The following is a 26,244-nucleotide window of genomic DNA, read 5'->3' as shown; positions in this document are numbered from 1 at the left end:
GGGTTCCAGCGATTTTCCTGCCTCAGCCTCCCAAGTAGATGGGATTACAGGCGCCCGCCACCATGCCCAGCTAATTTTTTGTAATTTTAGCAGAGACGGGGTTTCACTATGTTGGCCATGCTGGTCTCAAACCCCTGACCTCATGATCCGCCCACCTCGGCCTCCCAAAGTGCTGGGATTACAGGCATGAGCCACTGCGCCAGGCCAATCTTCAGATCTTTATACAAAATCTAGTTGAATTTTTTTTTTTTTTTGAGACGGAGTCTTGCTCTGTCTGCCAGGCTGGAGTGCAGTAACGCAATAAAGTTCTTTTATTTTTTTGATAATACAGTGAGTTTTCTTTTTTGTTGTTTTGGTGTTTGGGGTTTTGTTATTTTGTTTTTGTGTTTTGGCTGGGATCCAAGTGAATAGTTTATCTAGGATTGTATTTTAAACTTTAAAGAGTTGCATGTAGTCTTATTTGACAGTCTAAATTGGCTCTTACAATAATGCAAGTTTTCATATGGGGATTGTATAGCTAATATATTATTAATAAAATAACCACTTAGATAAATTTGATTCCCCTGCTATTTACAAGTTCATTTACTTCTTCATTAGGTTCTGTGATAAACAATTTTAAATTCCTCTTTTCACAGAGTAGAAATAAGTATGTATAGCACTTTTTTTCTTTTTATAGCTATTTTCCTTTAATTCTTTTGTGCAGAAACATAAATGTTGTATAAGATGTTATTGCTATAATAATTCTAAGTTTGTCAAATTCCAACTTATGTAGAAGACTTAACTATACATTATGCTACACTTGGACCAGAATTATAAAATATATGTATTACAGTATTTTCACCACCACGATACATTTTAAGGAAAAAAAATATCATTTAAAATATTTTCTTTACCATGTAGTCTTCAGCGAGCAGAGAAGGGGTTTTCTGAAGTGAGATTAGACAATAGAGCCAACTTCATTTTTTATGCACGTGAACGGAGAGGGCTTGAGGTTATTAGTTGAAACCGAGTAACCTTTCCAGGCTTTCATCTCTTTCTTTTCAAATTTGAATATGAAAAGCATATTCAAGTCAAAGACCATCACTTTAATGACATTTGGCAGTCATTTGATTTATTAGGTTTTAGAAAAAATTTTCCTTTAAATATTTCATCATACTATGCTAATCCTAGTAATATTGCCAGCTGCAGCCTTGTACCTGTATTAGTGGAGACAGAATGGTGTGGAATTTTCTCTGTCATCCTAGTAAAATTTCCATGAATCTACTGAATAATAAAATAACCTTATTGAAATATTCAGATTTGGGTTTTTAGTTAAAGTGTCTTAGAATACATAATAAAAGAAAATGTCTTTTGAAAGAAGGGGGTAAAATTACTTCATCAAATATTGAGGGGTTTGACAGCAATGGAAATTGTTCTTTATGGGAATATTTTTACAATAGGATACTTATGCTTTTCAATTTGATTAATTATATTATATGCTTTGAAATATCTAAGTAACCACTATGGTGAATTTACACGCTGATTTAAATTTAACAATGAATTCCTAAAAGCTGGTCATATGAACAGGTCTTATTTTCAGGTTTTTCTAATTATTATTTGAAGTTATATAATTTATAGCATGTCTCTGAATTTAGTAAAATAGGATTTTGATACTAAAGGACAAACTTTAAATTGTAAAAAACAGATTTAACTGAGGAGTTATCTTGGTGTGATACAGTTTCTTATCCTAGTCTATTAATTATTTGAAATCATTACTCAGGAAACATTTGTAATTCCCGTGATAATGTCTATAACACCAAAATCTATTAAGCAAGGATTGAGGTGAAAATTAAACAAACACCATTTTAGTTGTTAATTTTGTAAAAATAAAATTAAAGATAAATTATGAGAAAATGTCGTTCAAATTAGACATAAAATTGTTTCTTTTGCTTGAAACTGTATTATTTATTGAACAAAATATATTATGACAGAATGAGAGAATGAACTGTAGTTTCTGCTCTAGTTAATATTGATTCATATAGCTACATATATTAGCATAATGCCTATAAAGTGCTCAACAGGCTTTGATCTCCGAATAACTGAAACTTTCTCAGGTACTGTAGATTAAGTAAAGGCAGTGATAAACATGTACTTCATTACATAGTTTGAAACAAGGCCAACTTGTCATTCTGAAAGCAATCGGAGATGAAGATCTCATAATCTTCACTCCTGGTAGACTACTAGTGGGGTATTTATAGCCTCAAATGTAAATCAGGAGACTATTGCCATGACACTGTTAACTTCAAACCCTGGGGCATTAGAATCTCATTCTGTCTCTCTGTCATGAATAATCTATCATGTGTAACATACAGTAGTGTACATTGCATTCAAGAAAAGAAGCCCATTGGCCTTCGTGTTTTATTTAAAATTGATAGTGGAAAGTAATAGTGGATCTTTTTGTTCAATTATTTTATTTCTTTGTTGTTTTTTGTTTTTGCTCTTTAAACAGCCATCAGAAAAAATTCGGATTGAGATCATAGCTCTAAGCCTTAATGATTCTCAAGTAACCATGGATGACACTATCCAACGGCTGTTCGTTGAGTGCCGATTCTACAGTCTTCCTGCTGAAGAGACACCCGTGTCGCTTCCAAAACCCAAGAGTGGGCAGTGGGTCTACTATAACTATAGCAATGGTATGTATGATTCATTTGTAATATAGACTTTTATGTTTGTCTTTTTTATTTATGAAAGAAGCGGAAAGAACAGAGAGAAAGTTTATTTCTCTAATAGTCACATAAATTCATGGAAGTCTTGTCAGAATTGATTAATAAAAGTCAAACCAGTAGCATAAAGATTAAGAAAATAAAGTTGGGCCAGGCACAGTGGCTCACACCTGTAATCCTAGCACTTTGGGAGACCAAGACAGGTAGATCGCTTGAGCTCTGGAGTTCCAGACCAGCCTGGGCTACATGGCGAAACCTCGTCTCTACAAAAAAAAATACAAAAATTAGCCGGGCATGGTGTTGCGCCCCTGTAGTCCCAGCTACTCAGGAGGCTGAGGCAGGAGGATTGCTTGAGCCTGGGAGGGTGAGCCTGCAGTGAGCTATGATCTTGCCACCGCACTCTTGCTTGAGTGACAGAGTGAGACCCTGTCTCAAAAAAGAAAAGAAAGTTGAAGTAATACCAAAGCTAAGAGAAAACAGAACAATGTGAAAAAATATTTCTAAGATGGTCTTGCTATGTAATAGTTCAATAGAAAAATGTCAGCTAGGTCTATAATTAGGAATTTAATTTAAATATATGATATTTCAAAGAAATATCTTTCAAAGAAGTCATTTTTTAATCATATGATTTGAAGCTTTCAATGTCCTATTTATTGTCTACCTTTCTGATCAATGTCATCACCTGGATGTTTTTACAATACGTGTATATATCTCTCTCAGTGTCTAGATGTTCAAGATTTTAATTGAGTGAAGCATTAAGTTCTTACTACACCTTTCATCATATAGCACACACATCCATTCATAGCAGCAGGCAGGTTTTCTGTCTTAGGGCTTGATCTAGCAGCCAGTTGACATGTAAGTTTACTGGACCAGCACAGACCCAATAGACATCCTATAAATTCTGAGATCAATCAACTTTATTGTGTGATTATTAGTATATAATTGGAGAGGAACAAAAAATAATATCAGGCTACGATGACCCTAAGCTAAAACAGCTTAGTATGTTCTGCTAGAGCTCTACATTAAAACAAACCATAAAAATGGAGTGTTGTGTTATTTTTAGCAAAATGGGCCATCTCGTGCTAGTTCATCACTACTATTTTTTTCCTCACTAATCTTAGAAATTGCATTTTAATCAACATGTATAACCATGCTGTTGTATCAGCAGGATTACAAATGCTCACAGTTAACCTTTTTTTTCCCCATCTGGCATTTTTAGAAATATGTTCATTACTCAAGACAGTAATCTTAAGTATCCAGAGATCTGGCCTAGTGGTCTAGTCCTCCCTTTATCCCCAATTTTTACTGTTATGTGAACTAAGGCAAGATGTTTAAATTTCGTGATTCCTTGTTTTCTTATTTGAAAAGTAAGGTGCTTTCTAAGATCTACTCCAGCTTAAATTCTACAATAACAGGTGTGTTAAGAAATCACATGTGAAATAAGTAGTGTGGACAGGACAAGAATCTGATTCCTCCTTCATTTCATGCACTTGATATAAAGAAAACATTTCCAAAAGTATTTTCTCAGGCTTCTCGGAAATCCTCAGTTGCAGAGTACCAGAAAAGAAAACCATATCAAAATATTATTAATAGTTGCATTCAACTAATTTTAAGAAAGATACCCCAAGAAAAATGACAAACTCTTTAGCTTTTGTATTATTCTTTGTAAAGGTCAGGAGTAGAATATTTGGTTGGACTGGCAACAACATTGTTTTTTAGAGATTAATTGTGTACTGAGAAACTTGGCCATGTCAAGGAGTAGATGTTTCCATTTGCTTGAAGAGCAATACAAATCTTTCTTTAGCTCAAACTGTGATATATGCTCAAATGGCCCAAATTTGTGCATTCTCACATGGTTAGCTCTAGGTCTTTTTGGGGTGTTTTGTTAGTTGTGCTTTTTTTTTTTTTCTTTGTGAGGCAGGGTCTGGCGCTATTGCCCAGGCTGGAGTGCAGTGGCACGATCTTGGCTTACTGCAACCTCCACTTCCTGGGTTTAAGCGATCCTTTCACCTCAGCCCCCCAAGTAGCTGGGATTACAGGGACATGCAGCCACACCCAGCTACTTTTTGTATTTTTGGTAGAGATGAGATTTTGCCATGTTGCCGAGGCTGCTCTCAAACTCCTGACCTCAAGTGATCCACCTGCCTCAGCCTCCCAAAGTGCTGGTATTACAGGTGCGAGCCACCATGCCCAGCCTGGTTGTGCATTTTGGTTTGTTTTTTCCCTTTACTGCAGGGTATTTTATTGTCTAATTGGTATGTTAACAGTTACTTATGTTTTTAATGAATTAATCATTTGATAGCAGCAAGAAAACCAGTAATCTATTAGAAATGAATTCAGTAAGTGTTTACTATACCTTTTTTTAGGTTCTTTTCCTATCTAATGGAATTTGACTGTGTAGAATTTTCAAGATTAATTGAAAATAATTTTAAGGATATTTTTCTGGGAGGAGGGGAAAGGAATGTACTCCGTGCTTAGAAGCAAACTAATGCTGTTTTATATCTGTTATATCTGAAAAAATGAGCTCCTAGGTCATCAGCAAATTTGAGAAATAATTAATATTAACCTGGTTGAATGCTTCATTTTTCATTTAAGTATGACATAATGAAAATGTTTATTTTAAAATTATTATATTTGCATCTCCATTGCAGGGGGATCTCCTTGAGTCTTTGGTTAATAAGTAACTATCTCATGTATATTATTGTAATGATTTACCATTCACTTGTTACCTGATACAGAAGGTCAATATAATGTAGACTTACATCTTCCAAAGCTCATTAAATATTAATGGAAGTAATTTTATTTCCAAGCTGACTTTTTAATTCAAATGGATAATTTAGAGGACAATTAGTACATGCTGTCTCCTGTTTGAACACCATGCAGTAGAGAGGTTAGCTGAACCTAGCAACGATTTTACCCTGCATTGTGACTTGAATCTGTACAAAAGAGACTTGTATGCTCAGGCCCAAATTAGGTACATAAAATGAGAGATGCAGACTAGTGATCCCCTAGATTATTCATAATTGAATTCAGTCTTTATTAAGAGGTGTTAAAACCAGTATAACCTACACACAAAAAAATATATATCTCCTGGCTAGGCGTGGTGGCTCACACCGGTAATCCCAGCACTTTGGGAGGCCGAGGTGGGCAGATCACAAGTTTGAGACCAGCCTGACCAACATGGTGAAACCCCGTCTCTACTAAAAATACAAAAATTAGATGGGCATGGTGGCAGGCGCCTGTAATCCCAGCTACTCAGGAGGCTGAGGCAGGAGAATCGCTTGAACCCAGGAGGCGGAGGTTGCAGTGAGCCAAGATCGCGCCACTGCACTCCAGCCTGGGTGACAGAGCGAGACTCCGTCTCAAAAAAATATATATGTATATATATATACATTTTTTTTTTTTTAGGAATACCAACACTGAAGAACTAAAATTGAATTTACTTGCCAGACAAGTGGTAGCAAGAACAAAACATTTGTATTTTATTGGGCCTGAAAATTTTGCTCAGAGAATGCTGAGAACGCAAGAAAATAGTTTGGGAAAAAATAAGATTAATGGTAGGTCTGAAGAATGTTGTCTGGGCCGAATAAAGCCTACAGTGGAATTGACAGTGGAAAGACAAAGATTAATGAAATCATCCAGAGTTTTTATGAGACTTATACAGGTCTGGACCCTTAGCCTCTAGGGATGGAACAGTCTGTCTTTTGGAACAATTGAAGTTTAATTCAAAAAATGAAGATGATGTGAAACATCAGATTTTGTGACTAATAGGAGGAGAAATTTGGCAAAGATAAGGATGATACGGATGATTACTCTTTAATACAAACATTATCTGAGATTCAGGGTTATCGGCTCCTTGTAATTAAGCCATCTGCATTTCTTCTGCCGTATGACATTGATAACAGAATATAAGGATTTATCCAGCTTGCAGAAGTAAAGGATATGTTTTTAATGGTAGATGACTGAAGATCAACTAAAGTATTTGGACTACCAGTTTGTATCCTTTTTGAGACATATGCTTTCAGTAAGTTTATGTCAAAATCATACAAGTCCTAAACAAATGTGATTTCTGAGGAGAATGAAAGGTAAATACCTTAACTTTTGGAGAGTTCTGATACTTTTAATAATCACCAGAGTCACTTTTTATAGGATGTATTTCAAGTTTTTAAATTGTAAGTTTTTTTAACCATCTAGGGTTTTAGAATACCAAATGAACCATGGTTAGTCATAGGATATCATGACATAATCAGAGGCAGCCAAAGTGTTCCTGTTTCCCACAGTATTCAACCCAAAAGTGTTCACTAGCTCCTGATCCCATTTAAAAATTTGGCAAATGAATGTTGGGCCAAACAATGTTTCTCAATGTGTAGAACCCTCACCACCAGCAGCAACAGCAACTGGAAACGTGTTAGAATTACAAATTCTCAGGCCCTAACCCAGACCTACTGAACCAGAAACTCTGGGAATACAACTCAATAATCTGCATTTTAACAAGCCCTTTAAGGGGTTGTGATATACAATAAAGACTGAGAACCACTGGGCTAGATAAAGATGCCCAAACTAGGCATTGTTTGTGGAAGCAGGAGAGCCATAGTTCCAACTTGGTGCACTTTTGGAGAACTAAGCTTATTGGTAAGTAGCTGAAGTATTTTCAAAAAGAGTATTTTGAAAGTTTTCTGCCAAGAAATATGATTTGACACACCTAGACTAGGTATATCTAAGCAATTATTCCTTTATGAAACAAAAGAAAATGAGGTGACTTCCCTTGATATTGTTATGGAACATTCTCTTACCCTCTAGCCTTGTGTTAACAAGATGACTACAGCTTAAACAGGAAAACTTTGGCTTCATATGGAAGGAGGAGAGGTTATGTAACATGGAGGTTAAGAGAGCAGACTCTTGAGGCTAACATTGCTGGATTCAAATTCTGGCTCTGCCGCATTCTAACTAGGTGGTCTTGGGCAAACTCCTAACCTTCTCTGGATCTATTTAATCATCTGTAAAATGTGGGTCAGGTACTTAACCTGCATGATGACAGTAAAAGTATTGAGTATAGTACCTAGCACATAAATATTACCCAGTAAATAGTGCCAATCATTTTTGTCTTTATTAAGAGAATAGGAAATATAGCGTGTTGGCCAACTGGATAAAGCAGAAGCATAGGGAATCCCCAATGACACCACTTTTTAAAACCAATTTCAATGGTAAGGATGTTTAAAAAAGAAAAGGAAAAGAAAAGATTAGGCCAGTCATGGTGGCTTACTCCTGTAATTCCAGCACTTTGGGAAGCCAAGACGGTAGGATCACTTGAGGCCAGGAGTTCAAGATCAGCCTGGGCAACATAGTGAGACTCCATCTCTACAAAAACTAAAAATTAGGTGGACATAGCGGTGCTCACCTGTAGTCCCAGCTACCAGGGGGAGGCTAAGGGCTAAGGTGGGAGGATCAGTTGAGCCCAGGAGTTCAAGGCTGCAGTGAGCTATGATCACACCACTGCACTCCAGCCTGGGTGACAGAACAAGACCCCCCATCTCTAAGAAAAAATAAAAAATAAAAGGTAAATTTAGAATGACCCATATGGTCTAGCAATTTCACTTCTGGGTATATACCAAAAAGAATTGAAATCAAGAGCTCAGATATTTGTATGCCCATGTTTAGAGCAGCATTATCTGTAATAGTCAAAGGTGGAAACAATCCAAATGTCTATCACAGGATAAGTGGATAAACAAAATGTAGTATATACATATGATGAAATATTATACAGCCTTAAGAGGGAATGAAATTTGACATATGCTACAAGATGTATGAACCTTGAGAACACCAATGCTAAGTGAAATAAACTGGACACAAAAGGACAAATACTGTATGATTCCACTTACATGACATACTTCGGGGAGTCAGATTCATACAGACAAAAATTGGAATGGTGGTTACCAGGGGCTGGGAGGAGGGAAGAATGGAAAGTTATTGATTAATGAGTATAGAGTTTCAGTTTGGGAAGAAGAAGAAGTTCTGGAAATGGATAGTGGTGATGGTTGTACCACAATATGTAGGTATTTAATGCCACTAAACTGAATACTTAAATGTTAATTGTTAATTTAAGATGGTAAATTTTATGTTATGTATATTTTACCACAATAAAAAAATGATTTAAGCCATTGAAATTTATCAAATCTGGTCTAGGTTTAATTGGAAGACCCTTTATTTGGATGCTGGCATTTGAAATTCAGTCTTTTTTTTTTTTTGACCACTGAGATTACCCTTGTCTTCAAACTATGGAAGCCAGTATGACATAAAAGCTTTACAACTTTGAAGTCAAAAACAATATGGTGTGCCACATCTTGAATTGGTAATTAACAGCAAAAAAAAAAAAAATCCCATTTGGAAAAAAAGTTCCCCTTTAGCGTTGTGTACTGGCAACCTCTAAAAAACGAAGTACTATCTTCCGGTGATCTGTTAGCATGACTTTTTGGCATTGATAAATAAAAAAAAATACTCTGAACCTTTGAATCTGTATTGATTTCTATAAACTTCAGTAACCTATATAACTAGCCACATTTACTAATATGATATCATGCAAAGAGCAGTAAGCTAGGAGCTGGTGTTTGACTTTGGCTATCCAGAGTTGATTATTAACTTGGTTATTATGTCTTGGATGATTCTTCTCTGAAACCACTAACCCACCCCATACCCGTACCTTTATGTCTCTCCAACCTTGTGCCTACTTAGTGCCTTTGGCCCTCAGACTGAGCCAAACAAATGCATTGATAGCACCATAATTTGGAATTGAACTAAAATTGTTCAGGGAAACATTTTCAACATAAAAGATGTTTGTTCCTGGCAGAGCCTAAGGAGAACTGGCTTTAGAATTATCATGATATCTTTCACCCATTGTGTGCTTTTGACCAGGAATAATCTCTAAGTTGAGATCTGGTCACAGGGGAGCCTTTACATCCAAAATGGCATATGAAAAAGAAATGTCTTCAGAAGCTGATGCATGGCTGAAAGTCTGCCGAACTGAGAACAAATAATCAGGATGAAAATTATAGTGTTCGCACATTGAAATGCCATTTTCCCAAAGTGCAGATGCTTACTTACAATGTCAAGTGTTCACCATCTTCTTTCTGTTGAGACTTGAGGTCAGTTATCTAATCTCATGCTTCAGCCCAGTGAAGTCTGGCCACATTCCTCGATGCCAGCATGTGCTTTTAAAACCAAAAACCTCACACCCTAAAAAGCCTTTCTCTCCCTGCATGTTTCTCTCCCATACCCCTCCCCAGCAGGCGTCAGCCTGTGGATTTCCTCAACCCAATACACTAGACGCCTCTTTTATTGCATGTTGTGGCAGGAGAGGAGGATTAAATTACTGAGGCTGTCAGGAAGGACAAGCAGTCTGCCATACATTATCATTATCACTTGCTTCTTGGGTGAAAGAAAATGCAGTAAATCCCTCAAATACAAAGCAATAAAGACCGTTGACTTTTACTGTCATGACTGCCAGTGCCATTAATAGACAGTGACAGTGATGTGGCACTCTTAGATGTTGCTTGTATCTTTTCTGACAGTGTGCACATAAACCTGCCAGTGACATGACATTAGATCACATGACTACTCAGATTTGATTCTGGTTTCTGGAGCTGTTTTCATTTCCCAGGCATGCAAGTGAGGTGGCATGACTTGTGTCTTTAAAAACAGGTATTTTAAAAAATACAGAATGGTACTAATGTAGCCTATTCCTGAGTGACTTCCTTCTTGGAATTTTTCTTTTGTTTTGGTATAGTGATCTACGTGGATAAAGAAAACAACCAAGCAAAGAGAGACATCTTAAAAGCTATACTACAAAAACAAGAGATGCCTAATAGAAGGTATGTTTTGGCAGTCCAAATAATCTAATGGTTTACATAAAGTAGATCTCTGTAGCAGGACGTGGTTAAAATAAAAGGCACAAGATGAGGAAGCCGAACATCGGGGTTCTCTGACTCACTCTGTATCCTCGAATGCATACGGAATCTCTGTAGATCGCCTTCCTCCTAGAAATTTAATGGCCCTTCCTACTATACAAAGTAGTTGTAACGATCCTATAGGACTTGGAACACCAAAGACTGGACAACATGTATAAAGTATCCTATTGCCACTCCTGTAGTTGTAAAGACTGTAACAGGTTGAAAGGTGGGTACACTCTGGAGTCACATGCCTTGGGTATAAATTCTTGTCTTATTGCTTACTAGCTGACTGACCTCAGACAAGTTACCTAACCTTCTTGCACCTCTCCTCCTTCAACTTTAAAATGGAGATGATAACACCATAGAGGGTTGGTGTGAGGATTAAATGAGATAATATATGTAACACAGATAGTATAGTACCTGACACATAGCACACAGTGAGTGTTAATTGCAATCATTGTAAGTAGTGACATTAATATTATTGTTTGTAATGGCTCATCAGCCTTTCAGACTAATTTGTATCTTACTATCACTGTTTAATAAGCCATCATTTCATTATTATTTTTTGAAGGCATTTTTTTTCTAATTTTAATAGGATACCTTGCACTTCTGCTTCAGTAGAGAAAATACATGTATATAATTTTCAGAAGAAAGAAAAGAAGACTGATCTTAAAAAGTTAGTGCTTCTGTGTGAGCTTCTGCCGCAGAGTTTGAGGAGTTACCTCTGTGCTGCTTGTTAACCGTGAACTGATTTCTTCAGTGCCCCTTGCTGGCCATCCTTCCTCGGCCTGAGTACACCTTTTCTGTCTCCATTGCCCACTTCTCCTTGCCTTATGACCTACTGAGGACACAGCCTCTCACTGCCTCAAAAACAGTGCTGACTCTGCCACCTTAGGAGACTCAAGTTCTTTCCTTTCCAGAGGGCCATAAAGTGAATGTTAAAGACATATTTTTCAAAAGAGCTTCCAAACTAGCATTTTATCTTCTGTTTGAAGAAGAGAGACTGGAATGCTTAGCTCTCGGGATCTGATAATATAGCTTTATCACTATTCTTTCACTAGCTTCTGAAATACATCATTTCTTTGGATCTCAGTTTTTATTTCTGGAGGAATGGTAAAATCCTGTTAAGTCTGAGGCTCTACTTTTCCCAGGGTGGTAATCACTCAGGTTTGACTTGCTTCAGCTTCTTTCAGGGCCCCCTTCAAAACCACCAGTCCCCCAGGGTTATCCCAGGTCATGAGTGACGAGGGAATAAACAGCACTGGCCATGGCATCTGCTTTCCTACAGTCAGCAAGCTGCGCCATGGCTGTCTAGGATGGAGCTCAGTTCCCATGGACAAGTCCTGGGCTGCAATTCAGTAGCCTATTCAGTCTTATTTGTCTGCCTCTGTGTTCGCTTTGTTTCTGAAATATGAGATCATATTATAACATATTGGGAGACAACATTTTTTTACCCCAAAAGTGTTTATTTAAAAAATTTAAAAGCAAGTTCTGCTTTTGTGTTAGACCTGCCTTTCCTCAGAGGACCCACTTATTTGTACCAGAATAGATTAAGAAATTTAAAGGCCAGGTATGGTGGCTCATACCTGTAATCCCAGCCCTTTGGGAGGCCAAGGCAAAAGGATCCCTGGCGCCCAGAAGTTAGAGACTGGCCTGAGCAACATAGTGAGACTCCCCATCTCTACTAAAAATTAAAAAAGAAAAAATTAGCCAGGCATGGTGGCATGCACCGGTAGTCCCAGCTACTGTGAAGGTTGAGGAGGAAGGACCGCTTGAGCCCGGGAGTTCGAGCTTGCAGTGAGCAATGGTTGTGCCGCTGTACTCCAACCTGGGTGACAGAGCAAGACCCTGTCTCAAAAAAAGAGAAAAGTCCACAGTAACTATAATGACTCCCACTCCCCCATGGTGGTTTTCTGCAAACACCCCCAAAGAAGGAAATGTTCATGTCATTTTTGAGAAAGATGGAGAGGTATTGCAGGTGCCAAGTGACTGGCTCGGGGCTTCCAACCATGGATGAGTGTTTGAGTGCTGGCCGTGCACTCCTTGAACCACCACGGGAGAGGACGGCCCCACTGACTGTTCTCCCTCAACAGTATCATTCTCCTAAGGGAAAGAGGCGTTTACATGTATGTTTTTCCACAGCCAAAAGCCAATTGTTATTCCAGCAAACGTTCTCACCTTTTTTAAATACTCAGAGGTCACATTATTTAAAGTAGCTCCTAGTTTATGAGAATCTATTTTCTCAGACAGCAACCCTGTTGAATATTGGTGATAACCTATAAAGCGACAGTTAGAGGAGTTTGATGTATCTTCCCCGACATGTCTAAAGTTATAGACATTGTATAATAAATTATATATAGTACCTTTGCATGCCACCCCATGCTGTATTTGCGAATATAAACGTGTCACTTTAAAAGGGAGGTAACATATTGAAATGTGCCATCAAACAGTATTTATTTGAAGTCATAGTTTAACACTGACTTAAGGTCCTTTTTTGGATTCAGTTTTTTCTTGTTAACAGTGTTCTGTTGAACAGATCCACCCCTGAGGAAGACAGACTATGATAATAGACAGATAAGCGAATTACATCTACAATAAGACTAAGAGAAAATCAAACAAGTTAAATGCCAAAATAGAAAGTAACAGTGAAAGCTGAATCAAATTCAGTGAATCCTCAGCAGTGAATCTGAGGAAGTGACACGTAAGCTGGTTCATGAAGGATGAGAGGACTCAGTCAAGTCACAAAAAGCTCAGAGAAGATCATTTCGGGCAAAGGGAACTCCAGGCATGAAGGAGTATAGAGAGATGTGTTCCAGGACCAGGCAGAGGTGGTTAGCAAGGCTGCTTTCACTGAGAAGTAGAGAGTGGCAGGAGAAAGAGGTGGGAAGAGGAGGCAGGAGTAGCTCAGGTAGCACTTCCTGTTCTTCCTTCCACCTGAGTGCTTGACATCTGCCCCCTGTGTCGATCCAGGTCCTCAGACTAGACTGTAAGTGTTCTTGCAGACATGGGACAAAGTTGGCCTTTTTGTTTTGGCATTGTTGAAAGTAAGGTAAAAGATTTGTGTGTGTGTGTTTTCGTTATTTTTTAAAAATTACTTTTAATTCTTAAATGATTTTAGTGTACTTTCCCTCCCTTTTCAGCTTAACTTTCTGGTTTCTTAATTTTGTTTTTGACATCTCATTTTTCTCTATATAGAATTTAAAGCCAGAAATATTGCATTTTTAAATTTCTAGTTCTTTCTCTGGCATTTAGAAGGCTTTCTTTTGCCACAGAATTCTCATATATTCAGTGGAGGTAATTGTCTGCATTTGTAAAGTGATACAGACATGATCCTTAGATATGAGACACTGTATGAAGATAACACTTAACGTTATTATTACAGTCTGCATAGCCTCAGTCTTTTCTGTAAGTCTTGTGTTATAATATGTGCATTATATATTACTTTTAATTCCTCCTCTTCCAAGCAGTTTTAATTCTTCCTCTTTTCCTAATTCATTTTAGGAAAACTTCTTTCACAATCATTCATCTTACTTAATTGAATGATATAGTCAATGTATAATTTGGGAATCTAACTAAATTTTCAATTGAAACAAGCTTTTCGGATGCCAAGTTTTTCTCTCCCCTTAGAAATGTAGAAGCATAAGCAGCTCTATCTATATTAAAAATACTACTAAAAAAAGGGCAAACATTTACTCAGTGCTTACTGTGTTCCAGGCAACTGTTCACTTGTATCATCTCATTTGATCCTCACAAGAGCCCTGTAAGATAAGTATAATTATCCCCATTCCACTGGTAAGGAAACTGAGATGAGAGAGGTTAAGTAATTCGTCTAAGGTCACACAGCTAAGCAGTAGGAAAGCAGGAATTTGAGCCCAGAATGGATGCCCTTAACCACTCCATCTTAATCCCTCCATCTTATACATGTTATAAAAATTCCTTCATACCACCTTGAAGGCCAAGATCTGTACTCTTTATCATTATTTTGTGAGTAGGCATTAACTTTGATTTTGACCTAAAGGATTTCTATTTTCTAATAAAAACTTATTGTAGGCCGGGCGCGGTGACTCACGCCTGTAATCCCATTACTTTGGGAGGCCGAGGTGGGCAGATCACCTGAAATCAGGAGTTGGAGACCAGCCTGGCCAACATAGTGAAACCTCATCTCTACTAAAAATACAAAAATTAGCCAGATATGGTGGCAGGCACCTGTAATCCCAGCTACTTGGGAGGCTGAGGCAGAAGAATTGCTTGAACCCAGGAGGCGGAGGTTGCAGTGAGCCAAGATTGCACCACTTCACTCCAGGCTGGGTGACAGAGCAAGACTCCATCTCAAAAAAAAACACAACAAACAAAAAAATTCTTATTGCTAGCTAAAAACAGAGACTTAGTAAAGGAATTCAATGTAGAATACTTACTTTCAGCAAGTTGGTTAAATGTATTGTCATGTTTACCTATAAGCATTTGGAAAGGATTTTATTTATGTTTTTCAAGGCATGATTTCTGAGAGATGTAGATTTTTATGTTTCTTGTTTTGTTTCTGATTTGGGATGGATGCATTTTGAAAAGTTTAAAATGGTAAAGTTTACAAGCATCTATGGTTTAAGCTATGCTGCCAAGACATATCAAAAGAGTACTTAACTGTAAATTCCTGTCATTTGGTCAATCCAAGTGCATTTGGCCTCTGCACAAGCCACTAATTCAAATCAGTTCCATCAGAACCCTACAATTATATGTCTTAAAGTAAAATAAAACTTGGATGCTATGATTGTAAGTTAAAGATTGCTCAAGTAATACAAACATTTGATATAGCTGTTGGGCAGAGTTACAACATTTATCTAACATGATTCAAAATGTTACCCTGGGAGCATGATCTCTGCATTTTGTAGAACACATACAGTTTTGTTAAATTCCTTAGTAGCAGCTCCAGAGTTGTGTGTTTCTATAGGAAATGTTGTGTTTCTATGGAAAATGCTGACCATTTAACCTCCATGGTCTTTATTCACTTCATCCTTTTAGCCTTAAAAGTAGAGGTGTCAAAATATAATCAGATAGTATATAATAGAGTGAACATCTGGTCCTTCTCTTTGCCTAGTAATTTTCTCAGATTATAGAGATAAATGTTAATCAGTGCTTAGAAAGTGGATTAGTGTTCATTTGAAGGTTGGGTGTTTTATAACAATTCTAATAGTTCATATAATAACTTATCTAACCTAGTGTACCTTTCTTTTTATTGGGATAATTGGAAACTTTAATATCTTATACCTAGTGATAACACCCCCTTTGGGAGCTTTGTCTCGTGGTGATTTCTTCTCACTTGGCGGTGACTTTCTCTGATCTCTGCCTTACCAGCATTCGCTTCACCGTGGTCAGTGATCCTCCAGAAGACGAGCAGGACCTGGAGTGTGAGGACATTGGCGTGGCTCACGTTGACCTCGCCGACATGTTTCAGGAAGGGAGGGACCTCATTGAGCAAAATATCGATGGTATGGGTGAAAGTGTTGCTCAGTTTGTGCAACCAACAATTGCTGAACTCCAAACTCTTTATTAAAACCTTTTTGCTGGCTCCAAGGGTGCTGAGTCACATGTTACTTGAATCCTTTACAACTCAAGTTGACGCCTTGGTGAAGCTGAAGCGTCTTCCTATATCCTTTTCCTGTCCTCCCCACTGCTTTCCTTTGAATCAACAGAAATTGTAAAATAATTAATTTAGCTTCACAAGGAATTATTCATTTTTTAGTATTGAGTGAAGGTGTGAAAAAAAGTTGGCCATTGGATTTTTTTTTTCTGAGACAGAGTTTTGCTCTGTCACCCAAGTTGGAGTGCAATCTTGGCTCACTGCAGCCTCGACTTCCTAGGCTCAAGCAATTCTCCCACCTCAGCCTCCCAGGTACCTGGGACTACAGGCGTGCATCACCACGCCCGGCTAATTTTGTTGGTATTTTTTATAGAGACAGGGTTTCATCATGTTGCCCAGGCTGGTCTCGAACTCCTGGGCTCAAGTGATCTGCCTACCTAGGCCTCCCAAAATGCCAGGACTACAGGCGTGAGCCACCACGCCTGGTCACATGTTTTTCTAAGGTTGTTTATGGAAGCCACATTTCAGCTAAGACTTAACCTTAAGGATGTTATTCTGTTAATGTTTATGGAAACCTTATTTCTATTAAGGTACTTAACCTTAAGCATGTTATTCTGAGTGATCCTGATAATGTCTTTCTCAAGGCTTCTCTTTAATTCAGTGTTGCAATGTAGTGATACAGTCAAAGCAAGGAAGTAGTTTTGATCCTTTATTTCCCACCAGGATTTTGTGAGGAGTAATGACATTTGATCTGTTCCTGACAAATGTGCTGTCCTGGATTTTTAACTCGCTAGTTGTGATTCCCAACAATGCCTAATTTCTACTCTCTATTCTTCTGTATTTAGAACATGCTAAATTGTTTTATTAATCAGACTTTTCAAAATCATAATCAGGGATGGCCTAGGCTTTATGTAGTAAATAGAGAAATAAGGCTGATTCCTAGTCCCATTTGTTCAGTTAGCAGAGCCATCTTTGGAAAAATGTGCATGACTTGTTTACATATTCACTTGTGCATTCAACAAACACTGAAGTGAGCACCTCTTATGTGCCAGGCATTCTGCTTACGCTGTAGTTCAGCCCTGGTTCATTGTCAAGCTGCTTGTCCTAGGTTTGTGTCAAGTGCTGAAAAGTCAGGCTCAAGCCAAATAATTAACCAAATTAGACCAAATAACCAAATTAGAAACTTCTTCTGGGAAATCTTTATAAACTATACATTTCTAACCACGTGGCAGTTGGTCACAACTTTGGCACAGAGAAAAAGATGAGAGGATTGAAATATTAACCTGAACCCTTTTAAAGACTACCAGGACCAAGAAAGTCTGACAAAAATACCAAAATTATCTCTGCTTTATATTCTTCGTATTTTTTCCAGATGGTTGTTTAGCAACCCATCTTCTTCTGAGAGACCACATATGACCCACTGATCTGACATAGTCAGCTATTGTGGCCATGTTTTGGGAAAGAGCCAAAAGATTAGGCATAAGTGAGGTTGGGATTTTAATGCTTTGTTCTGTGGCAAGCATAGAAGTAAGAAGTCCCAAAGCAGAGACGACAGCTCCAGGGAATGAGCTGGGGACGACTCATGCCACTTTGACTTCCCCAATGCTCAGTTTCTGCACCTAACTCTTTGTGTATCAAGTTTTAAGGCTTTCTAACAAATTTTCTTGTAATTAAACACACACACACACACACACACACACATATTAAAGTTCAAGGAAAACCATAAGGAATTATAAACTGGAAACTAAGCCAGGTGTGGTGGCTCACACCTGTAATCCCAGCACTTTGGGAGACCAAGGCAGGTGGATTGCTTGAGCTCAGGACTTTTAAGACCAACCTGGGCAACATGGTGAAACCCCATCTCTACAAAAAAATATAAAAGTTAGCTGGGCATGATAGTGCCCAACTGTAGTCCCAGCTACTCAGGAGGCTAAGATGGGTGGTTGGCTTGACCCTTGGAGGCAGAGGTTTCAGTGAGCCAAGACTGCACCACTGCACTCCAGCCTGGGTGACAGAGCCAGACACTGTCTAAAAGAAAAAGCAGAAACTATATGAAGACTCATAAGTGATAAGTGCTATCAGACTTACAAAAATCCAGGTTTCTGGCCTTGAGTCACTAGCCATTATCATTGTCCACAGAGGGATGGAGTCTCAGATATTGAATCGGCATCCCATTTGGCTTCCACCACTGAGCTCAGAGAATGCCCATGGCTCCAGTCAAATAGTCTACCTTCGGGGCTGGGTGCAGTGGCTCAGGCCTCTAATCCTAATACTTGGGGAGGCCACAGTGGGGGAATCACTTGAGCCCAAGAGTCTACCTTTGGGACACCACTGAAAGTAGTGGCCCCTCTTCCAAGAAAATCCCACATATACTCAAACCCACAGACCTTAAGATTCTTGGGTCTGCCATTTTAATCTTTTCTAATTTCACATAAAATCTATTTTAAATGGAATGTTTTCCTCAGAAAGATAAATAACTAATTCAAGCTATGATCCTGTAACATCTGTACAGTGGTTTGCCATTCCGAAACACTGTATAGATTATCATAAATTCCCTTTAGACTTACTCCTTACTAGCTTAAAAATTCTTTTTTTTTGCCCTCTCCCTCTCCCTCTCCCTCTCCCTCTCCCTCTCCCTCTCCCTCTCCCTCTCCCTCTCCCTCTCCCTCTCCCTCTCCCTCTCCCTCTCCCTCTCCCCTCTTTTTTCGGTCTCCCTCTCCTTCTTTTTTCGGTCTCCCTCTGTTGCCGAAGCTGGACTGTACTGCCGGGATCTCGGCTTGCTGCAACCTCCCTGCCTCGGGCTCCTGTGACTCTCCTGCCTTGGCCTGCCGAGTGCCTGGGATTGCAGGCGCGCGCCGCCACGCCTGAATGGTTTTTGTATTTTTGGTGGAGACGGGGTTTCACCGTGTTGACCGGGCTGGTCTCCAGCTCCTGGCCTCGAGTGATCTGCCTGCCGCGGCCTCCCGAGGTGCTGGGACTGCAGACGGAGTCTCGCTAACTCAATGCTCAATGGTGCTCAGGCTGGAGTGCAGTGGTGTGATCTCGGCTCTCTGCAACCTCCACCTACCAGCCTCCTGCCTTGGCCTCTTAAAGTGCTAAGATTACAGCCTCTGCCCCACCGCCACCCCGTCTAGGAAGTGAGGAGCGTCTCTGCCTGGCCGCCCATCGTCTGGGATGTGAGGAGCCCCTCTGCCCGGCCGCCCTATCTGGGAGGTGAGGAGCGCCTCTGCCCGGCCGCCCATCATCTGGGATGTGAGGAGCGCCTCTGCCCGGCTGCCACCCCGTCTGGGAGGAAGTGAGGAGCGCCTCTGCCCGGCTGCCCCGTCTGGGAGATGAGGAGCACCTCTGCCCGGCCGTCCCGTCTGGGAGGAAGTGAGGAGCGCCTCTGCCCTGTTGCCCTATCTGGGAAGTGAGGAGCGCCTCTGCCTGGCCGCCACCCCGTCTGGGAAGTGAGGAGCGCCTCTGCCCGGCTGCCACCCCATATGGGAAGTGAGGAGCGCCTCTGCCCAGCCGCCCCTTCTGGGAGGTGAGGAGCGCCTCTGCCCAGCCGCCCCGTCTGGGAGGTGAGGAGTGCCTCTGCCCGGCCGCCCCGTCTGGGAGGTGAGGAGCGCCTCTGCCTGGCCGCCACCCCGTCTGGGAGGAAGTGAGGAGCACCTCTGCCCAGCTGCCCCATCTGGGAAGTGAGGAGCGCCTCTGCCCGGCTGCCACCCCCTATGGGAAGTGAGGAGCGCCTCTGCCCGGCCGCCCACTCTGGGAAGTGAGGAGCGCCTCTGCCCGGCCGCCCACTCTGGGAAGTGAGGAGCGCCTCTGCCCGGCCGCCCACTCTGGGAGGTGAGGAGTGCCTCTGCCCGGCCGCCCCGTCTGGGAGGTGAGGAGCGCCTCTGCCTGGCCGCCACCCCGTCTGGGAGGAAGTGAGGAGCGCCTCTGCCTGGCCGCCACCCCGTCTGGGAGGAAGTGAGGAGCACCTCTGCCCAGCTGCCCCATCTGGGAAGTGAGGAGCGCCTCTGCCCGGCTGCCACCCCCTATGGGAAGTGAGGAGCGCCTCTGCCCGGCCGCCCACTCTGGGAAGTGAGGAGCGCCTCTGCCCGGCCGCCCACTCTGGGAAGTGAGGAGCGCCTCTGCCCGGCCGCCCACTCTGGGAGGTGAGGAGTGCCTCTGCCCGGCCGCCCCGTCTGGGAGGTGAGGAGCGCCTCTGCCTGGCCACTCCGTCTGGGAAGGGAGGAGCGCCTCTGCCCGGCCACCCCGTCTGGGAGGTGAGGAGCGCCTCTGCCGTCTGGGAGGAAGTGAGGAGCACCTCTGCCCGGCTGCCCCATCTGGGAAGTGAGGAGCGCCTCTGCCCGGCCGCCACCCCATATGGGAAGTGAGGAGCGCCTCTGCCTGACCACTCCGTCTGGGAGGTGAGGAGCGCCTCTGCCCGGCCGCCCGTCTGGGAGGTGAGGAGTGCCTCTGCCCGGCCGTCACCCCGTCTGGGAGGAAGTGAGGAGCACCTCTGCCCGGCTGCCCCGTCTGGGAGATGAGGAGCACCTCTGCCCGGCCGCCCCGTCTGGGAGATGAGGAGCACCTCTGCCCGGCCGCCCCGTCTGGGAGGTGAGGAGTGCCTCTGCCCGGCTGCCACCCCGTCTGGGAGGAAGTGAGGAGCACCTCTGCCCGGCCGCCCCCTCTGGGAAGTGAGGAGCGCCTCTGCCTGGCCGCCACCCCGTCTGGGAGGAAGTGAGGAGCGCCTCTGCCTGGCTGCCCCATCTGGGAAGGGAGGAGCACCTCTGCCCAGCCGCCACACCGTCTGGGAAGTGAGGAGCGCCTCTGCCTGGCTGCCCCATCTGGGAAGGGAGGAGCACCTCTGCCCGGCCGCCACACCGTCTGGGAAGTGAGGAGCGCCTCTGCCTGGCTGCCCCATCTGGGAAGGGAGGAGCACCTCTGCCCGGCCGCCACACCGTCTGGGAAGTGAGGAGCGCCTCTGCCTGGCTGCCCCATCTGGGAAGGGAGGAGCACCTCTGCCCGGCCGCCACACCGTCTGGGAAGTGAGGAGCGCCTCTGCCTGGTCGCCCCGTCTAGGAGGTGAGGAGCGCCTCTGCCCGGCCGCCCTGTCTGGGAGGTGAGGAGCGCCTCTGCCTGGCCGCCACCCCATCTGGGAGGAAGTGAGGAGCGTCTCTGCCCGGCCGCCCCGTCTGGGAAGTGAGGAGCGCCTCTGCCCGGCCGCCCCCTCTGGGAAGTGAGGAGCGCCTCTGCTCGGCCGCCCCCTCTGGGAAGTGAGGAGCGCCTCTGCTCGGCCGCCCCGTCGGGGAAGGGAGGAGCGCCTCTGCCCGGCCGCCCCGTCTGGGAGGTGAGGAGCGCCTCTGCCCGGCTGCCACCCAGTCTGGGAGGAACTGAGGAGCGCCTCTGCCCGGGCGGCCCCGTCTGGGAAGCGAGGAGCGCCTCTGCCCGGGCGGCCCCGTCGGGGAAGTGAGGAGCGCCTCTGCCCGGCCGCCCCGTCTGGGAGGAGAGGAGCGCCTCTGCCCGGGCGGCCCCGTCTGGGAAGCGAGGGGCGCCTCTGCCCAGCCGCCCTGTCTGGGAGGTGAGGAGCGCCTCTGCCCGGCTGCCCTGTCTGGGAGGTGTACCCAACAGCTCCGAAGAGACAGCGACCATCGGGAGCCGGCCATGAGGACGATGGCGGTTTTGTTGAAGAGAAGGGGAGGAAGTGTGGGGAAAGGAAGGAGAGATCAGATTGTTGCTGTGTCTGTGTAGAAAGGGGTGGGCATAGGAGACTCCATTTTGTTCTGACTAGGAGAAATTCTTCTGCCTTGGGATGCTGTTGACCTATGGCCTTTCCCCCAGCCCCCTGCTCTCTGAAACATGTGCTGTGTCAACTCAGGGTTAAATGGATTAAGGGTGGTGCAAGATGTGCTTTGTTAAACAGATGCTTGAAGGCAGCATGCTCTTTAAGAGTCATCACCACTCCCTAATCTCAAGTACTCAGGGGCACAAACACTGCAGAAGGCCGCAGGGTCCTCTGCCTAGGAAAACCAGAGACCTTTGTTCATGTGTTTATCTCCTGACCTTCTCTCCACTATTATCCTATGACCCTGCCATATCCCCCTCTCCGAGAAACACCCAAGAATGATCAATAAATACTTCAGAAATTAAAAAAAAAAAAAAAAAAAAAAAAATTCTTTTTTTTTTTTTTTTTTTTTTTTTTTGAGAAGGAGTCTCGCTCTTGACTCTCAGGCTGGCGTGCAGTGGCATGATCTCAACCTTGGGTGATCTCCTCACCTCGGCCTCCCAAAGTGCTGAGATTACAGGCATGAGCCACCATGCCCGTCCACTAGCTTAAATATTCTGATTGTGTGTGAGGGTCATTATCCTAGAGGCTTTCACTAGGTAAACTTCAGGATTAGCTCATTAGTTTTAGCTCCACAAGCAATATGTACAGGTCCATGCAGTACATCTCAAATGCACATCTCCATGCACACGTGACAAGGTTTATTCTTTAGATACCAAGATGCCAGTGAACTTTGGACTTCTGTAGAACTATTTTCATCTTTTCAACTACTGTTTCTGTCTGCGAGCCTTTCCAAAGAAAAATCTGTTGAATGATATTAACACGTTCCTGCTCTTTTCTCCCTAGTTTTTGATGCACGAGCAGATGGTGAAGGTATTGGCAAGCTCAGGGTAACAGTCGAAGCTCTCCATGCCCTCCAGTCTGTCTACAAGCAATACAGAGATGACTTGGAGGCTTGAAAGCAAATGCTCCAGAGGCATCTCCTACTTCTGAGTAAATGCTCACATGAAAGCTCCTACATGAGATTTTTGTAATTACTCTGGTGTATATAATCTATAATTCATGGGAAGCTGGGAGCGGGGAGACCTGGGTTTGAAGTGTTGAAGTTTTGTATACTTTTTCATTTATTTATTTCTCTATTCCCTCCTTCTCATAACTGCCACCTCTCAGGACTTAAGTTCTCCATAATGGGCAGTACCTTCTCAATAATTTATACCTACATGATAGCGTGAGAAAGTCTGTTTGCATTTTCAACATTTTCTTAGGAAGAACTGAAACACAGTTCCCATTTTTATTTTTAATAAGTAAAAGCATAAATCTTAGAAAACCTATGAAAAAAAATACTTTTATGTTATCCCTAATCGTCCCACTAAATGGAATGCCTATGATTAGCCTCATTAAGAGTTTTATACTGTGAAGATTTTATTAGAAGCAATATATGAAAATTACTTGGATTAATGTGTTAATCTTCCTCTTTAAAATGCTAATATCCATTTTATGCACATTAAACCTCAGTATGCATTTTCTTTGATGCATGCAGTTTCTATCAATTAAATATAAAGAATGAAACTTAGCACCAACTTATTCAATGACTACAAGTTTTTTGTCTTTTTCTTAAAAGTTCGTTCTATTTGTATTATTTTCATACATTTGTAATGGTGATATGGGATCCAGGGATGTATATATAAAAAGGAGATAGGTATATAGACAGATGTGAAATTTACACGTTGAAAACTTGGCATATGACATAGAAAGAAATTGTGAAAAGTATAACTCAAATTCTGATATGCTTAGTTAGACGTGAAAGGAGTATCTTTTTATCATTTTTTAAATTTACATCAAGCCAGTACAGTGCCGAGGTGTATCTGGGTAACCAGATCCTCGAAAAGCAGCTCTGAAAGTTAATTTTCTAGCTTTTACCCAATCTCACTGAAGGATTTAATTGATATTTTTAATGGAGCTGTGAATCAATGCTGCAAAGGAATTGTCTCTAGAGGTCTAGGATATAATGCATTTCATTTTTTAATTTACTTTTTTATTTGTCATTTTCTTCAAAGGATTTTTATAGGCTGTGGGTTTTCACTGTTTGCAAACAGGCTATGTTCCTTCTTAAGCATATGTAAAGTATTCAGGGAGATAAGTAATTTATTAAAATCTACCTAATTTGCCGTGATATATTAAATCTCTGCTTCAGTGATCACAGACCATTTCATTTAGAGAATTAGGCATTCCCTCTTTGTGTGATTAAAGCTCTGGAAAATGAGTTCTTTGCTCCTATTTGTGAACATTCAAAGCCTGCTAATGGCAAGAAGATGGAATAGATTATGAGACAATTCATTACAGTTCAATAGAAAAAAAAAGCAGCTATAATGCAAAAATGCAAGTATGAATATCTGCATATAGTTTGAACCATCTGTGCTCTAATGGCTTCAATAATGACTCTCGTCTTTAGAAGGCTTTGAAATGACATCCGTACAATATTAATTTGTTGATGTACATTGTGGGACCAGTAGAGTATGATCTGACCACAGAAATCTATAAATTCTGTCTATACCGCTGGGCCTCCCTGTCCTGGGGCCTGCCATCTCCGAGAAGAATCTTGCTCTCATCCAGCTCTGCAAATCTTCATAACAACTCATTCCTCTGGAACCTTCTAGAGACCACAAACATCTGCAGACTAAACCTCTCCAATCCTAGTAAACAACCACATGTTTGTTGTCACTTCGGCTGGCTCTGAGCTCATTTTTTTGGCCCCTCTTTCTAGCTTTCTTTGGCTTTATGCAGTTACAGTGTCATTAAGGCCCATAATATTCCCTGCAGTAATTTAAAACAGCCAGATTATACCCTGGGATTAACTGAGTGGTTTTTGAGACATTTATTGTGGTATTCTCCCAGGAGGTTTGTATTATTGTTGTAAAATGTTACATCCCAAACTAAATAACCCTTCTGCAGGGAGAAGAACCAGATTGCACTGACTTCTTAGGATCATTAAGTGGAAAGGAAAAGTTTTTCTTAGAAAACTTCTGGGACCCAGTCACCTGTACGGAATGTATATCTCAGACAAGATGAGAGAAACAGCCATGTTTCTGTCACATTGTTTACTGTCATATTAAAGATTTCTGGTTTTAAAATATTCAGTTTCAAACTATTGCGAATTTTCACAACACTCATCTTCATAGCTAATTGCTGCTGACACATTTTGAAGTGGCGAGGTAGTATTGAATGCTGTCATGTGGATACTTCAGTTGGGTTTCATAATCTGTTTGAGAATTTTGTTTGTTTTATCTTGTGGTAACTAGAGGCCATTGAAAAGCTTACCACCTTTCAGGTTAAAGAGCAGTGGATTTCTCTTGGTGAGCCAAACTAGATCCATTGAAGAGGGCTTGGCATCAGGGGCCACCAGCAGTGGCCTTGCCACACAGATACCAGCTTAAGGTGTTGCTGGTGTGAACATACACTTCTTGGTGTAACTGGACCAATGCACTCAGCACTTTTTTGGGCTGTAATGCTTTTAGTTTGGAAATATAAATAAAGATGTGATGTGGTATGTGGGAGAGTGTATTTTACATGTATTTTTGCCTACTGTAGTAGAAATGTCAAATTCCCAGCCACTGTCATGAAAAGCAGTTGACAAAAATAAGTTTTATGGTTTACAGTGTGGTTTACGTAAAGAACATTTCTCTTCACTCTCAGTTTCACCATGTTTTCTAAATTATCATGGTTTACTGCCATTTAACTTAAATTAGTTTTTTTAAGAATAAATAAAGAATATGTTTAATCAAATAAAGAAAGGCCACATTGAAATTCTGCTGTTTCTGCCACTCATTCATTACCACAAAACACAAATAATTTCTATGTGTTATGAAGACGTGTGGGCTGAGAAGTGGTCATGTGATTTGAGAGGTTTTGCGTGCACTCATGTTCCCACAACAAAACATAAATTATTTTAGTAATCTGACATCAAGAGCTGTGAAAATGAAAACCAGTTCTTACACATGTTCTAACAAGAATCTGATTAACATTTTTGTGGATATGGAAAATTTTTTTTTTAGTCAAACTGGCACTATTGCTGAATGTAGAATGATTTCCTTATGCACTAGATAGAAAAATGTGAATCATGTCTGTGAACAAATATGAGAATAAAATGTCATCTTTGTGTAGGACAAAACAACCAGGAGAGAGATTTTGGGATAAAAATTATCGAGTGATTGACAATATCAGGATGATAATTCATCCCCAACGATCAGAGTACATTTTAATAAGTCACTC

The 26,244-nt window shown here is 41.6% G+C and overlaps 1 protein-coding gene across 4 annotated transcripts in view; it reads left to right on the top strand.

The window, feature by feature from the left end:
- Nucleotides 1-25,741, top strand: part of RPGRIP1L (RPGRIP1 like) — a 104,182-nt gene extending 78,441 nt beyond the window's left edge. For 2 of the 4 annotated variants that reach the window (XM_054453516.2, XM_054453515.2), the window contains exons 23-26: nt 2,489-2,672; nt 10,483-10,567; nt 15,995-16,128; nt 22,822-25,741. In XM_054453516.2, the coding sequence (XP_054309491.2) occupies nt 2,489-2,672; nt 10,483-10,567; nt 15,995-16,128; nt 22,822-22,934 (516 nt within the window). In that variant the 3' untranslated portion in view covers nt 22,935-25,741. Of the gene's footprint in view, nt 1-2,488; nt 2,673-10,482; nt 10,568-14,359; nt 15,963-15,994; nt 16,129-22,821 lie in introns of those variants that run through there. The other 2 variants (XM_063655152.1, XR_010124465.1) reach the window with 2 other exon arrangements.
- The last annotated feature ends 503 nt before the right edge of the window (nt 25,742-26,244 follow it).

The sequence above is a fragment of the Pongo pygmaeus genome, chromosome 18 (genome assembly GCF_028885625.2).
Source record: "Pongo pygmaeus isolate AG05252 chromosome 18, NHGRI_mPonPyg2-v2.0_pri, whole genome shotgun sequence".
NCBI lineage: Eukaryota > Metazoa > Chordata > Mammalia > Primates > Hominidae > Pongo > Pongo pygmaeus.
The sequence above is the reverse complement of the archived record's forward strand: the minus strand, read 5'-3'. Positions and strand labels throughout refer to the sequence as shown.